The sequence below is a fragment of the Urocitellus parryii genome, chromosome 3 (assembly GCF_045843805.1).
Source record: "Urocitellus parryii isolate mUroPar1 chromosome 3, mUroPar1.hap1, whole genome shotgun sequence".
NCBI classification, from domain to species: domain Eukaryota; kingdom Metazoa; phylum Chordata; class Mammalia; order Rodentia; family Sciuridae; genus Urocitellus; species Urocitellus parryii.
The window spans coordinates 48,072,302-48,084,951 of record NC_135533.1 but is presented as its reverse complement, the minus strand read 5'-3'; the positions used below and the strand labels follow the sequence as shown (position 1 = coordinate 48,084,951).

General features: G+C 36.4%; 1 protein-coding gene across 3 annotated transcripts in view; it reads right to left on the bottom strand.

The window, feature by feature from the left end:
* Positions 1–4,056, bottom strand: part of Asb15 (ankyrin repeat and SOCS box containing 15) — a 31,731-nt gene extending 27,675 nt beyond the window's left edge. The window contains exons 1-2 of one of the 3 annotated variants that reach the window (XM_077795959.1): positions 3,878–4,056; positions 2,003–2,094 (exon numbers count right to left, since the gene is read on the bottom strand). Coding sequence is in view for 1 of the 3 variants with exons in the window: in XM_026388705.2 (XP_026244490.2) it covers positions 2,003–2,018 (16 nt within the window). In the remaining 2 variants the exon portion in view is untranslated. Of the gene's footprint in view, positions 1–2,002; positions 2,095–3,877 lie in introns of those variants that run through there. The other 2 variants (XM_026388707.2, XM_026388705.2) reach the window with 2 other exon arrangements.
* Positions 4,057–12,650: the final 8,594 nt, after the last annotated feature.

Below are 12,650 nucleotides of genomic sequence, written 5' to 3'. Positions count from 1 at the left end.
GTCTCTGCTGAGCCTTCTCCTTCCAAGTCTGGACAGTGAGTTTTCCTATGCCATGGTTTAAGGTCAGATCAACACAGTATTAAGTGGGTATGATCACCTCCCTCTCTTTAGACACTCTATATCTACTAATTTTACCCAGTTTAGAATTTTGGAGGTATCATGTTACACTTGATTTGGAAGCCCCCAGTTCTACGAGTTGTATTATTACCTACAATTCTTTTCTGTGCAGTTTCATGCAAGACTCTACTTATTCCTGTTACATTTCATCCTTTTAAGATCGAGCCTTTATTCCTCTGCTAGGACTTAATAAGTATGTTTTATATGTGCTTCTGCTCATTGACAATGATGAATGTTGAACAGCTATTGGTGCAGGACAGAGGTCTCCAGGTTGACATTGATCCGTTATTTAGCATCCTTGGAGAAAAGCTGTTTATCCAGCTACAAATCCTCCTACAGACACCTCGATTCAGCACTCATGGCTCCGATTTGATAACCATCATGGACAGATTCTGTCAGATATGTTACTAAAATATGGATGCACAGTATCTGCTCTCCTTCCTGCTCAATTACTCAAAGAGATGAAGGAGCAGAACTGACCTACCAGTTTTCAATGACTCTATTTTCCTAAAGATTTTCAGACCATTGTGTTTTTGCATTCAAAAATATGTGTCTACTGTCTGCTAGGTTTCAGGAATAGTGCCAGACACGGCCACAGAGGGTCCATGCCCCCAGGGAGTCGCCTTTAAAAAATGTATTCTAGACTTTTCTCCTTGAAACAATACCAAACTGTTCCCTCTCTTTCAGGGTTTGGCATAAAGTCAAGCACATAGTAGATCCTCAATGTATATCTGCTAGAGTAAATTTAATAATTATTGCAACTGGCATTCATTGAGGCAGATACTATGTGCATAATGGATTTGGATTATGCATTCAATTTTAAGGACAGAAGACAGACTTCTCTCCCATGTTTCAGATAAGGAAACTGAAGCACAGGGTAGTTAGGCAATTTACCTAGCACACACGTTTGGGGAATGGTGTAATCTTCAACCCAGTCATCTGACAATAAATGTCACACAAGCTAAGTCCCTACACTGTGGCTGATGACCCATTTACTCAGATGGAATTAATGAAGAATGGGTCTCATTTGGTAACCTAGAATTTTATAAGCCTCAGGGGGAAAAAAAAAACTTTTCTGAAAGAATTTAAGCAAACAACTCACAAACTCATCTAACTGTGGTGGAGAGATAAAAATTTTAGAGACCTTTTCATTTGAGAATAAGGTATTCTTATAAAACAATTAGATATAAAATTATGATTATTTTATCACCATAATTTAAATTCTCTCAGCACAAAGCAGTGGCAGGACTCCCTTGTTCACATCACTGCCCTGTCACAAAAATCAAATCACTTTAGATGTAGAAGGTTCCTTAGAAGTTGTTCAATAGAGTATCAGATGAGCAATGGTATCAGGTAAATTTTAAGGCCCTTTCAGCTTCAAAACTGTGTATAATTTTCAGGAAGAACATTTTTAAATCACATTAAGTTTGGGGTTTTACCATCTTAATTTAACAGATTTTTTTTCAATCTGAACATCTATCTGTTGCAACAACTAATTAAAAAATATGATAGAGATTTGTTTTAATTATTTACAAAAAATTAATTTTTTTTCAGTAACTAAGGGGTCAGGTAAGACCCTTCTGGGATTCCTTATAATGTATAATGACACTTCCTATTAGCATATTCATTCTTGAGCTTATTTCATGATATATTTTTTTGTAATGCTTAATAATTATACAGTTGAGTTGATAGTCTCTAAATAAACAAGACAATCCTGGCTTTACTCTTATAATTAAAAAGGCCCTAGATAGGCATGCCTACAGGTTACCATTAGGAAAGAAACATTAGCCACAACCAGCATTTCCATCTGTTCTAAAGATTTCCAATACTGAACTACTCCATAAAATAGTTGGCAAGGTACAGATTAAATATTTCATAATCTCACCTTTTGGAATGATCATCTTGTCATTCTTATCCAGAGACTTGCCTTTCTAAACCAGAGGAAGTACCCTGGAGCCAATGTGTTCCTCTGTGTATCTAAAATTAAGCATCCAGTTGGTGGATAAATTAAGGTCTGACCTTGTACAACTGAAACACAAGCGGTCCCTGGCACAGGGCCAAGTATTACCCATGACTTCTCTAGACTCTCATCAAAAGAAACACAAGCCCACAGAGGGCTAATAAGATTATCTGTGTCCTGATTGGTTCAAACAGCTCCCCTGAAAAGAAATGATCTGCCAGTTCAGTTTCGGGGAGGGTTCCTGCTGCAGGAACAAAACCAAACCCCTTAGAACTAAAGCACCTTTTAAAATTATGTATCTAAGACATAAATCTGTGATTTAGGTACCTAGGGACCTTCATTTCTTTGGGCAAATTTTTACCCACAGCATTTCTCATTCTTCATTGTTTAGACTCGGGTCAATTCTAATTAAACACAGCCTTCATATACTAACTGCCTCTTTGATTTGCATTTAATGATTGCCTATCTAACACACAGATGGGAACAGGGCACTTCGTGACATCTATACTGACCCAGAGTTTTTAGGTCAAGTTATATTACAGACCATATAGTCTAGAAAAAAGTAAGTCGTTTTTAAGGTCAAGTTTTAGCATATATAGACTAGAGAAAAGTAAGGAGCAGATGTAAAGAAAGCAAAAAATTGAGGATTTTAATTTAGGAGAGTTGTTTGATGATGTGATAATGATGATGATGGTGATAAAGTCTTCTGTCTTTGTCATAGTAATTTTCTAATGAAAACACTGAGCTTCAAGTTAGTTTTTGACATGGCTATCCTTGGGCTAACCCAGGCTACTCTCAGCATTCACAAGGCTTCTGTCCCTTCTACCACACTAAACCAACTCTCCCTGAAGATCTCTGGCCTCCTAACTTTAAAGCTGAAGATGCTCCTCACTTCTCATTTTACAGGTCCTCTGTGACATCTGTTGTCAAGGTTCCTGCCCTTTCTCCTGCCTCAGTAGTCTCTGGGCTCCTGGGAGCATGAATTGCTTTTCTTTCTTTTCTCAACTTTCTGGTCTTAGTGTTTGATGTTAATGAATAAATATACAGATAGTAGGGACTTTATGAGTTTGATTTAAAATTTTGAAAAAGCATAAATGTGAAATGAGAGGTCCTGCTTCCTCGACCTGGGATAGAGAGGGTTCACTTTAGTCATCCTCAGAGCAAACTCCAAGAAATATTTCATGTTTACGCCACCGTTGACTCTGTATTGAAAGTGTCAAGCATGGAGATTAAAAACACTTTTGCTAATTATTATCTAATAATTCAGAATTATTCAATAACATTTTTTTTTCCTGGAAAGCACTACTATTACAAAATGTTTTAACTTTTATACAATGCTTTTAAAGTGTAATGCCAAATTATGGGAAAAAGTGTACTCGACACTTTGAAATGTGGTTTGTCAAATTTCAGTGAAATTTCTGTTTACAAATCAATTTATACCTGTCTTACCCATTTATATTATAGCTCTTAGTACAGATTTTTCTATATCATACTATATGTTAAATGATGCTTAAAATGACAGAAAGGACAAAGACGAGTAGACAGTGAGAGAGAGAGAGAGACAGAGAGGCTACGTGATAAAAGGAATGAGAACAAGTTACTAAAGACAGTCCTGCAAATAAATCTTGCTTTACTACTTGCTGTTTCTGTACCTTCAATTAATTATTTAAATTTTTGATATGAAATTTATTCATCTGTATTATGAGAATAATAACACAATGACCATGGCACCCCCCATCTTCATGAGGTCTGTTCCTGAAGTAGTTATTGATACACACAAATAAAACGTACTTTGAGTACCTCAAATATTTGAAAGAATGATCTGTTCCTTATGTTAATATTTTCTTCCACATTTGCCTGTTTTGGAAGCTGGCTCTTCCTGTGGGTTTTCTCAAAGTGGAAATAAAATGATCCCAGATTTTGCACAATGTTCCTCTGGTTTGTCTGGTGAGGGTGTGTTTAGGGAGAGCTGAGATTTAATCGTGAAGGGTTACTGAACACTGCTATCATGCTGAAGGTACATTAAAGACACTGACATCCAAATACACGTGGCTTCTCTCTATATTTAGGAAGACATGCATGTCCTATTTCAAGCTGATAATTATAGCAAATGATACTGAAGAGTCTTAGGTTAAAATGGCTGGGGCATAGTGTTAGAGGGCCTGTCCTTGGACCTATTCATTTCTATTTTGGGAATAAGGACTGCATGCTTCCAGGGGACATCGTCGTGACATCTTGGCATTTGGGCTTAAGGCACCTGCTGCTACCCCACTCCCCACTTTGTCCACAGGTACTCTGTGTTCATGAGAACAGGCGTGAGGCTTGCTGGCTTTTGTGGATTAAAAATACAGCTATTGCTATGATTAGTCATGAAGTCACATCCACTTCCCTTGCCCCACAGCGCCAGTCATCACGTTCCTATTGACCCAGCCCAATCCACTCTTTATAAAGCCTTATCAGAAATGCTGCTTTACCTCCGTGCTCTTAGTAAAACTGAAATATTCAAACAACTTGGAGAGTCCTGCTCTCTTATATCTTATTATTTTGTTGTTTAGTAAGCAATACCTACATTTGTATCTCTCTTGGCTCCATATTTACTTCCGTGGATTTTAGATTTTTCGTTATTTTGCATTTGGGGTCTGTGATTTAAAAAATAGAGATTTGGTTTCAACTATGCATAAATAAGACTGTAAATGTGAGGGGAAAAAAATCTGTTTTTTTCCAGTATGTTCCCCAGTGCCTTGGTAGTTTGCTTTGGCTGGGCTGTGCACTGTTTTCTGATGGAAAACCCAACAACAGAATCTATGACTCCAATGTATTAGCATGAACACCTCCAGGAGGTCATAGGTCCTTGGAAGGAGCCCCACTGTTGACATCACTCTGATCATTTCATTACCATGCAGCAGCATAAAGACAAGGTGACAAGAGGGCAGTCTTTAGTAAGGTACTGTGTAGGTAGTCATACTAAATCCATGATGAGCAAAGGAGTGGGGAGTGTTCTGTACAGGGTTTAATTTTCACTTACCCTTTATTAAGGGTGGCTGGCAAAGGGGTTGACACATAGGGAGCACCCTTCAAATACGCCTTCAGCGATTTTGCTTAACACTGGGGACTTGTCCATATGGGTTAACTGTTATTTCCTGTATAATTTAACTGAAGATTAATTTGATTTAAACTGAGTCATGATGGGTTTTTCAAAAGCTGATTGATATTATTATTTTTTGTTTATAACAAAGTTCATAATTTTTAGTTCTGTGAAAGGCATTTTGAGTGTATTTAGAAGAAATAAATGAGTTTAATGAAGGCAAGGGATGTATATTTTAGTCATTTGTGTGTGTGTGTGTGTGTGTGTGTGTGTGTGTGTGAGAGAGAGAGAGAGAGAGAGAGAGAGAGAGAGAGGTACTGGGGATTTAACTCAGGGGTACTCTGTCACTGAGCTATACCCCTAGCCCTTTTTTATTTTTATTTTGGGACAGGGTCTCACTAAGTTATTGAGGTTAGGCTCCATCCTTCTCCCTTGGCCACCCGAGTTGTACCACCTGCTTGGATGATTTTAGGCTAAAGATTTACCAATATTTTTGTGATTTAAGGCAAATATTTAAGTGCCCATGCCTGTTTCCTCCTAAATAATACTGCTCTTATTATTTCACACTATTGTTGTTGAGAATAAAATAAGAGCATAATTAAGAAAATTGACAATTCCTATGCAGATACAGGGTTTACTATTATAATATCATACTTCTGAGACATAAAATAGACATTAAAGAAAGTATGCCATTTGGGTCTCTCTTCCATATATGTAGGCACACATTTTAGCAAGCATAGAATGTGGAACTAGACATTTCAGGGTATGCTAAGATGGGTGGGATACATGGTTCTAGTTCTAGAAGTTTACCTTTGTGTAGAGAACAAAACCACAACAAAAGCCAGAATTTGGTAAGAGAGTTCAGACCTAACTGTGAAGGAGAGAATCTGAGAACAAAGACACATATACACATACAAACACACACACATATTTCAACTTAAAAAAATAATTTTATATTAATTGATTACCAAAGAAATTTAAGAATCTTTCTTTTTCTTCTAGTATCTTTTAAATTCTGACCTCTTTTTTTAAAAAAATATTTTTCAGTTATAGATGGACACAATACCTTTATTTATTTATTTGTATGTGGTGCTGAGGATCAAACCCAGTGCCTCACACATATAAGGCAAGAGCTACAATCCCAGACCCTAATTCTGACCTCTTACATATTCCCAATAGGTAGTGCTAAGGCAAGGAGACTTTTGCTATTCTTCATATCATGTTTGACACAAACCAAACATAATTATAATCAAGATTATACAATAAATGTATTATCAGCCAAAGGAAATTTTGAATTATTGAAATTATTATATTCTGTTCATTGTGAAAAAAAACTGTAGTATTCCTGTGCTTGTGTTATGTTTCAATTTTTAACTGTAGTTGTAATTGCATGATGACATTTTATTAATTAGTATTTGATTATGAAAGTGATCATTTAAAGAAGAAATTATATAAATTTGATGAAGAAAACTCACCATGCTAAAATTAAAAATTTCAATGTAAATCCATCCTTTTCACTATTAAAAATTCCACTCTTTCCCCTTTGCTTTCAGATTTTTATTGTTTATATTTCAATTTTGTATATGTTATGATAATTTTAGTATAAAATATAAGCTTAATGATTCAGGAAACTAGAAAAAAATGTGATTATTTCTGCTAAGATTAGGTTTCTCTTTAATAGAATAGAGTTAATACTGGGACAAAATACTTTGGATTTTCAGAAGGTGTTTCTACTAAATATTTGGTTTTGTGGCTTCGTGTGAGGATTTAATATATAATTGTTACACAAAATAAAGCATATTTTTCATATTTCCTTTATGAATGCTATAATTGAAAAAGTCTTAAAATCAAATTGAGTTTTGAGGTTTTGTTGAGTTTGGAATGTCTTAGTAATTTTCTAATTCTAAATATCTAGTCCATTCACTCTAGGTGAATATTTTCAAGGAGGTTTTAGGTAGGAAATAATAGTAAACTGGCTCATTGGCCGTAGAGACCCTGATAAAATCAAGAAAGGTAGGACCCAAAGAAGAAGATGAATGTGGGATTCTCATCAATGCAATATTTGACAAATATATATTGAGTTTCTACAATACTAGGTACTTAACCACTGGTACCAGAAAACTAGCTGGTTGCTATGCATGAGAATTTTTCATTCATATCTATGAAGTGAATGCTAAATGAGTAAGCAAATGAATCATGGCAAACTCTGTGAAGAAAATAGGCATGGAATAGTTAATAACTGATGTGAGAAGACTTCTTTTAGAAAGCACAAGTCTGAGAGGTAACACATTTGTGCTAAGACTTTTTCATAGATAGGTATAAAGGACAGTCTCAGGCAGATGAAACCGCAAGTTTAGTTTTTACTTGTTACCTTGAGGCAAAAAGAATGTACCATGTTTGAGGAATTGACAAAAGAACAAGTCAATCTGAAGTTTAGTGAGGAAGGGTAAGGATGGGAGGTGGATTATGGATAGAAGCTTAAATTTTTATTTAAAATGAAATGGGGGTGAATTAAATGACTTTAAGCAGGAGATGGATAATCTGGTTTATTACTAAAAAAGAGAAAGTACCAGTTGGGGCCAGTGACCTTTTCAAACTTTGGCTTAAAATTAAGCTCAGGAAAGCAAACCTCTGAGATGTTTTGTTGATATAATATATTGCTTTCCAAGTTGGATTTCCAGTCTTAGGACCAAGGGATTATATTTGATTGCTCAGTGGCTCTGTCCATAATATGTATCTTGTCAAACCAAGATGAAGTGTAAGAGAGCTGGAATTGACAAGTAACATCAGCAAGATGAAAGAATAAGAGTTTTATTCTGTCATGTTCCCACAGTGTGGCAATTTTTACAACCACTCATGGAAAATAGGACTTCAGTGAAGTTTCTGTACTTCACCGGATAAGAAAATCAAAAAATAGATGTTGTAAAGAGGGTAAGAAGAAAGTTTCCCCTTACCTGCATCACCCCTTCCCCAGGGTAGCATAGCTCAGTGATAATGAACCCCCTTCAGCCCATGAAGCCTCCCATGGAAGAAAGTGAGAGCATAGTGAATAAGTGGCCGGCACCCCAAGCTCTAAAGGATGCTTCCCAAGAGGCCCATTTCCTTCTCTCCCAACCCCAAATAACGAGGGGATGAGCATGGCTGTGTAAAAGGGAGAGGATGGGTGCAGTAGGGACTTGAAGCCATCAGGGGCTGAAACACAACAAAAGACCGCATATCTCACTAATCAGTTTGTGGACTCTTACAGGAACCCCATCCCAAGCCACTCAGTGTAGGAGGCCATGTATAAATTATGGGTTTGTTTGAGCCATCACAAGGCAGGGCGGCTACTTTTCTGGGAACTCCTGGGTGAAATTCCTCAGTTCAAGAAAGCCCAGATCATGCTGCCACCCTGCCTTAGCTCACAACCCTAGGTTCAAATGCAGCCACTGGGAGATGGACATAACCTGCAAGCCCCAAACAACTTTCTTCCCCCTTTCTTATCCTGTTTTCCTGAAGAAGCTCCTCACTAAATCCCTTTGATGTGTTTCATCAGACCTATCAGGTCTCTTCCACCTGCCAATGCCCCCACTTTGAATATATATAGTTGCCTTTTTTGGGGTTTATTTTCTTTTACACACACACACACACACACCCCACACACATATGTATATATTTAGTTGTTGATAGACCTTTATTTTATTTATTTATATGCAGTGCTGAGAATCAAACCCAGTGCCTCACTCATGCCAGGCAAGTGCTCTACCACTGAGCCCTAGCCACAGTAGTGTTTTTTTTTTTTTTTCTTAATATGACTTTCCTAGCCTTTATTTCCAGCTGGACCACACCTCAAAGATTACCTACTCCCTCCCCACGCAGGTCGTGAGTAGGATATCTGGCCTGTGGGGACTAGAGAACTAGCCTATAGCTTCTTCCAGTGTCCCACCTGCTTCACTCCCTACCCCCAAATTGGCCAGCTCCCTAGGAGTGTCCCCTTCTCCAGTATGGGAAATGTGAACCTTTGCAGATGGCTTCTGAGCCCACTCAGTAGACTGGTTCAACTCTGTAGGATTGGGAGAAGGAACACAAACGTGTGTATTTCAGGGCACAGCCCTAGGAAAAGTAAATGGGGGCCTCTAGGAACATGGCTTGGCTTGGCAGGATCAAAAGAAGGCATACCATGTTCAAAATTCCCCTTGAGAAAGAACTAGAAAGGTGAAATGGGCCCCACATCTATAGAAAAGGCCTGAGAAAGCCTCAGAATCCCTAGCCAAGCAGACTGGTGAATTCCTCTCCGGAAGCCAGTCAGTAAAGACGCAAAGAAATCACTTCTTCAAATGTGAAGACAGCCACACAAGATTTAAAAGTACATGAAAGTTGAAGAAAAATGACATCACCAAAGGAAAACAATAATATTCCAGTATGTAGACCCAAAGTAATGGAGATTCACACATCTCCTGACAAACAATTCAAAATAATTATTTTAAGGAGGCTCAGTGAGTTACAAGAGAACACAGATAGACAATTCAACAAAATGAGAACCTCATAAAGAGATAGAAATAATTCTAAAAACCCAGAAATGCTGGAGCCATTTTTCATAAATAATATGAAAAATGAAGAAGAGAGCTTCAACCGCTGACGTCAGCAGAAGAAAGAATCTGTGAAACTGAAAACAGTTCATTTGAAATTATATAGTCAGAGGAGAAAAAAAAAAACAGAGTGAAAAAGAATGAAGAAAACTAGAAAAATTTATGGAACATTACGAAGAGAAATAACACATGCATTGTGGAATTCCAAGAAAGAAAAAGGAAAGTTGAAAGGGGGAGAAACCTTATATAAAGAAACAGTGCCTGAAAATATCCTAACTCAAAGAGGAATTCACTGAATCACAGCATATTGTCCAAAATCAACAACAAAAGGAGAATTTTGAAAGCAGCAGGAGAAGAGACTCATTACACATAAGGAACCTCTAATTAGACTAATGGTAGACTTCTCAGCAAAAACTTTGCAGGCTAAAAGAGAGTGGGATGACACATTTAAAAGGAAGGAAAGAAGGAAGAAAGGGAGGGAGGAAGGGAGGGAGGGAGAAGGAAAAGACTTCCAACCATGAATACTGTGTTTCAGAAATGAAAGAGAGAAAAATTTTCATACATACACAAATGCAAAAAAAACCAACAACAACAACAAAAAGAGCAGTTCATCACTATTAGATCTACCTTAAAAAGAAATATTAAAAGGTGTTCTGCAAGTTCATAACAAAGGATACTAATTAGTAACATGAAAACATAAGAAAGTATAAAACTCACTAGTGGAAGTAAAAGTGTAGTCAAATTTGGAATAGTTTAAGACCTCAATATTGGTCTACAGATCCATTTTAATTCTAGTATAAATATTAACAGACAAATACTAAAAATAACTATATCTATGTTAATTTGTTAATGGATACATAATAAAAAAGAAGCAAATTGTGCCATCAAAAACTTAAAATGTTAAAGGGGAGTAAAAATATAGTTTTTGTTTGTGATTATGATGAGCTTGTCTTTAGCTTGTGTTTAGTGTGTGTATTCACATACACAATGATAATTATGTAAAGCAGTGGCTATATTAATTAACTTGGTTGTGGTAATCATTTCACAATGTAAATCAAATTATCACACCGTATACCTTAAATATATACACTTTATTTATCAATCAGACATCAACAAAGCTAGAAAAAAAATTTGAATAAAAATAATAAGGTTGAAATTCATGTCAGACACTATAAATGTTAATTGAGCTATATTTTATATGAATTCTCTCCTATAGTAAGTCAATTTGGGGACTCAATCCTAATGATTCCTAAATTAGGGTTTGGGGGAAAGGGGGAAGGAGTTTTGTTTCTGGTTTGAATAAATTTGTTTAACAATTTAATCATTGAACAAGGTTAGACGGTTTATTTTTCAGAATCATTAACTTGTAAAAGTGAATGCACTAATTCTCTAAAAGGGGGTGTTATACAATTCAAATACAAGGTTATTGAATTCTTTGTTCAAATAATTATATTCTACAATTGAATAACAGACTTAGGAAAATACTAGCACATTAATTTATCTGTCTTTTTCCTTCCTGGCTCCACAGTATTTGATTATTGCTTCATAAAATGAGATTGGCAGAGCAATCCTTCCTTTATAATTCTTCTTTTGAATTTTTTTTATTTTGTGTTGTTTCTTATGGATGATTTTTAGAATCTCTATAGTAGTCAACATGAACTTGTGACTAAAAGTAGATCCCTGTGGGAAGAATTGACATGCTTAAAATATTGTTTCTCTCTACCCAGAAAAATTATAGGTCTCAATTTGTTCAAAACATTTATTTTGAACTAATAGAGTTTCATAGTTTCCTACTGAAATCTTTTTGAATATTTTTTTATTTATTCCTCAGTATTTTGTAATTTTATTTCTTTGTGAATAGAATTGTTTTTGCCTAATATTTGAATGGACTATGGTTACATTTGAATTGGTTGTTGGAAGGTAATACTTTTTTGTATATTTATTTAGATTCAGCTCCTTTTCAGAACTATTTTTCTAATGGTTTCAGGTTGTCTTGCACTCTATACACAGTGCCATTGTACTGAGAAGCAAGAAAACTTAAAAAGAAATATTAGGTGAGCTTGTTAGGGAAGAAAAGACATTTCTATTATGAAATACTTAGAATAAGAAGTTTGCACACAAACACCAACTGTGCCTTCTAGCCCCCTAAATAAGTACATGGAGGTACAGAAATAATGATGCTGAAGGGATGAACCGGGCCTAGTCAAAGCCCAGAGAGAGAATGCAAACCAAGGGGGAAAGATCTGTAGCTAAAGAGGGTGACCAACTAAATCAAATACTTCTGCTGGGCCAAGTCAGATGAGCACTAAGGACTAACCTTTGGATTAAGCAAACTTTCATCTTGTTTTCTAGAATCATCTCCTTTCAGTGATTTCTATCTTTCTCCCTCTCTTCCTGAGCTTCTCAGTGTGTCACAAGGATGGTATGGGGAAAAGAGAGACTGTGGTTATGTTTAGAGGGTGCAGAGACCCAGGTATAACTTCCTAAATCTAGGAATGTTGCTTCCTTTTCCTATGCTTTTTCACTTTCTGAAAAATCTCAGCTCATTTTCTTTGACTTATTTTATGACTAAGAACCATTGATTTACAAAAATCAGTTGTTCAGATATTTCTTCCACTAAAAGAAGACTCTCGTGTAACACTCTTAAGTAGAATTTAAAGTTCTTTCATAACAGCCTCTTAGAGAATGATGGAATGCCAAATGAATAAGTGATTGTGGTGGAAGGCATAATAACCATTGTCAGAGCAGACCTTTGTGTCCATTCAGAATTTTCTTCCATTCTACTTTCCTTTAGGTCTCACTTCCCCATGATGTCTCCTCACACAATGTGAGGCCCTCCGCAAGGGGATTGCCAAGGCACTCAGAGATGCGGCCATCTCCTGCCTCTCTAGATCCTCCCTTTCTCAGCTGAAATATTGCA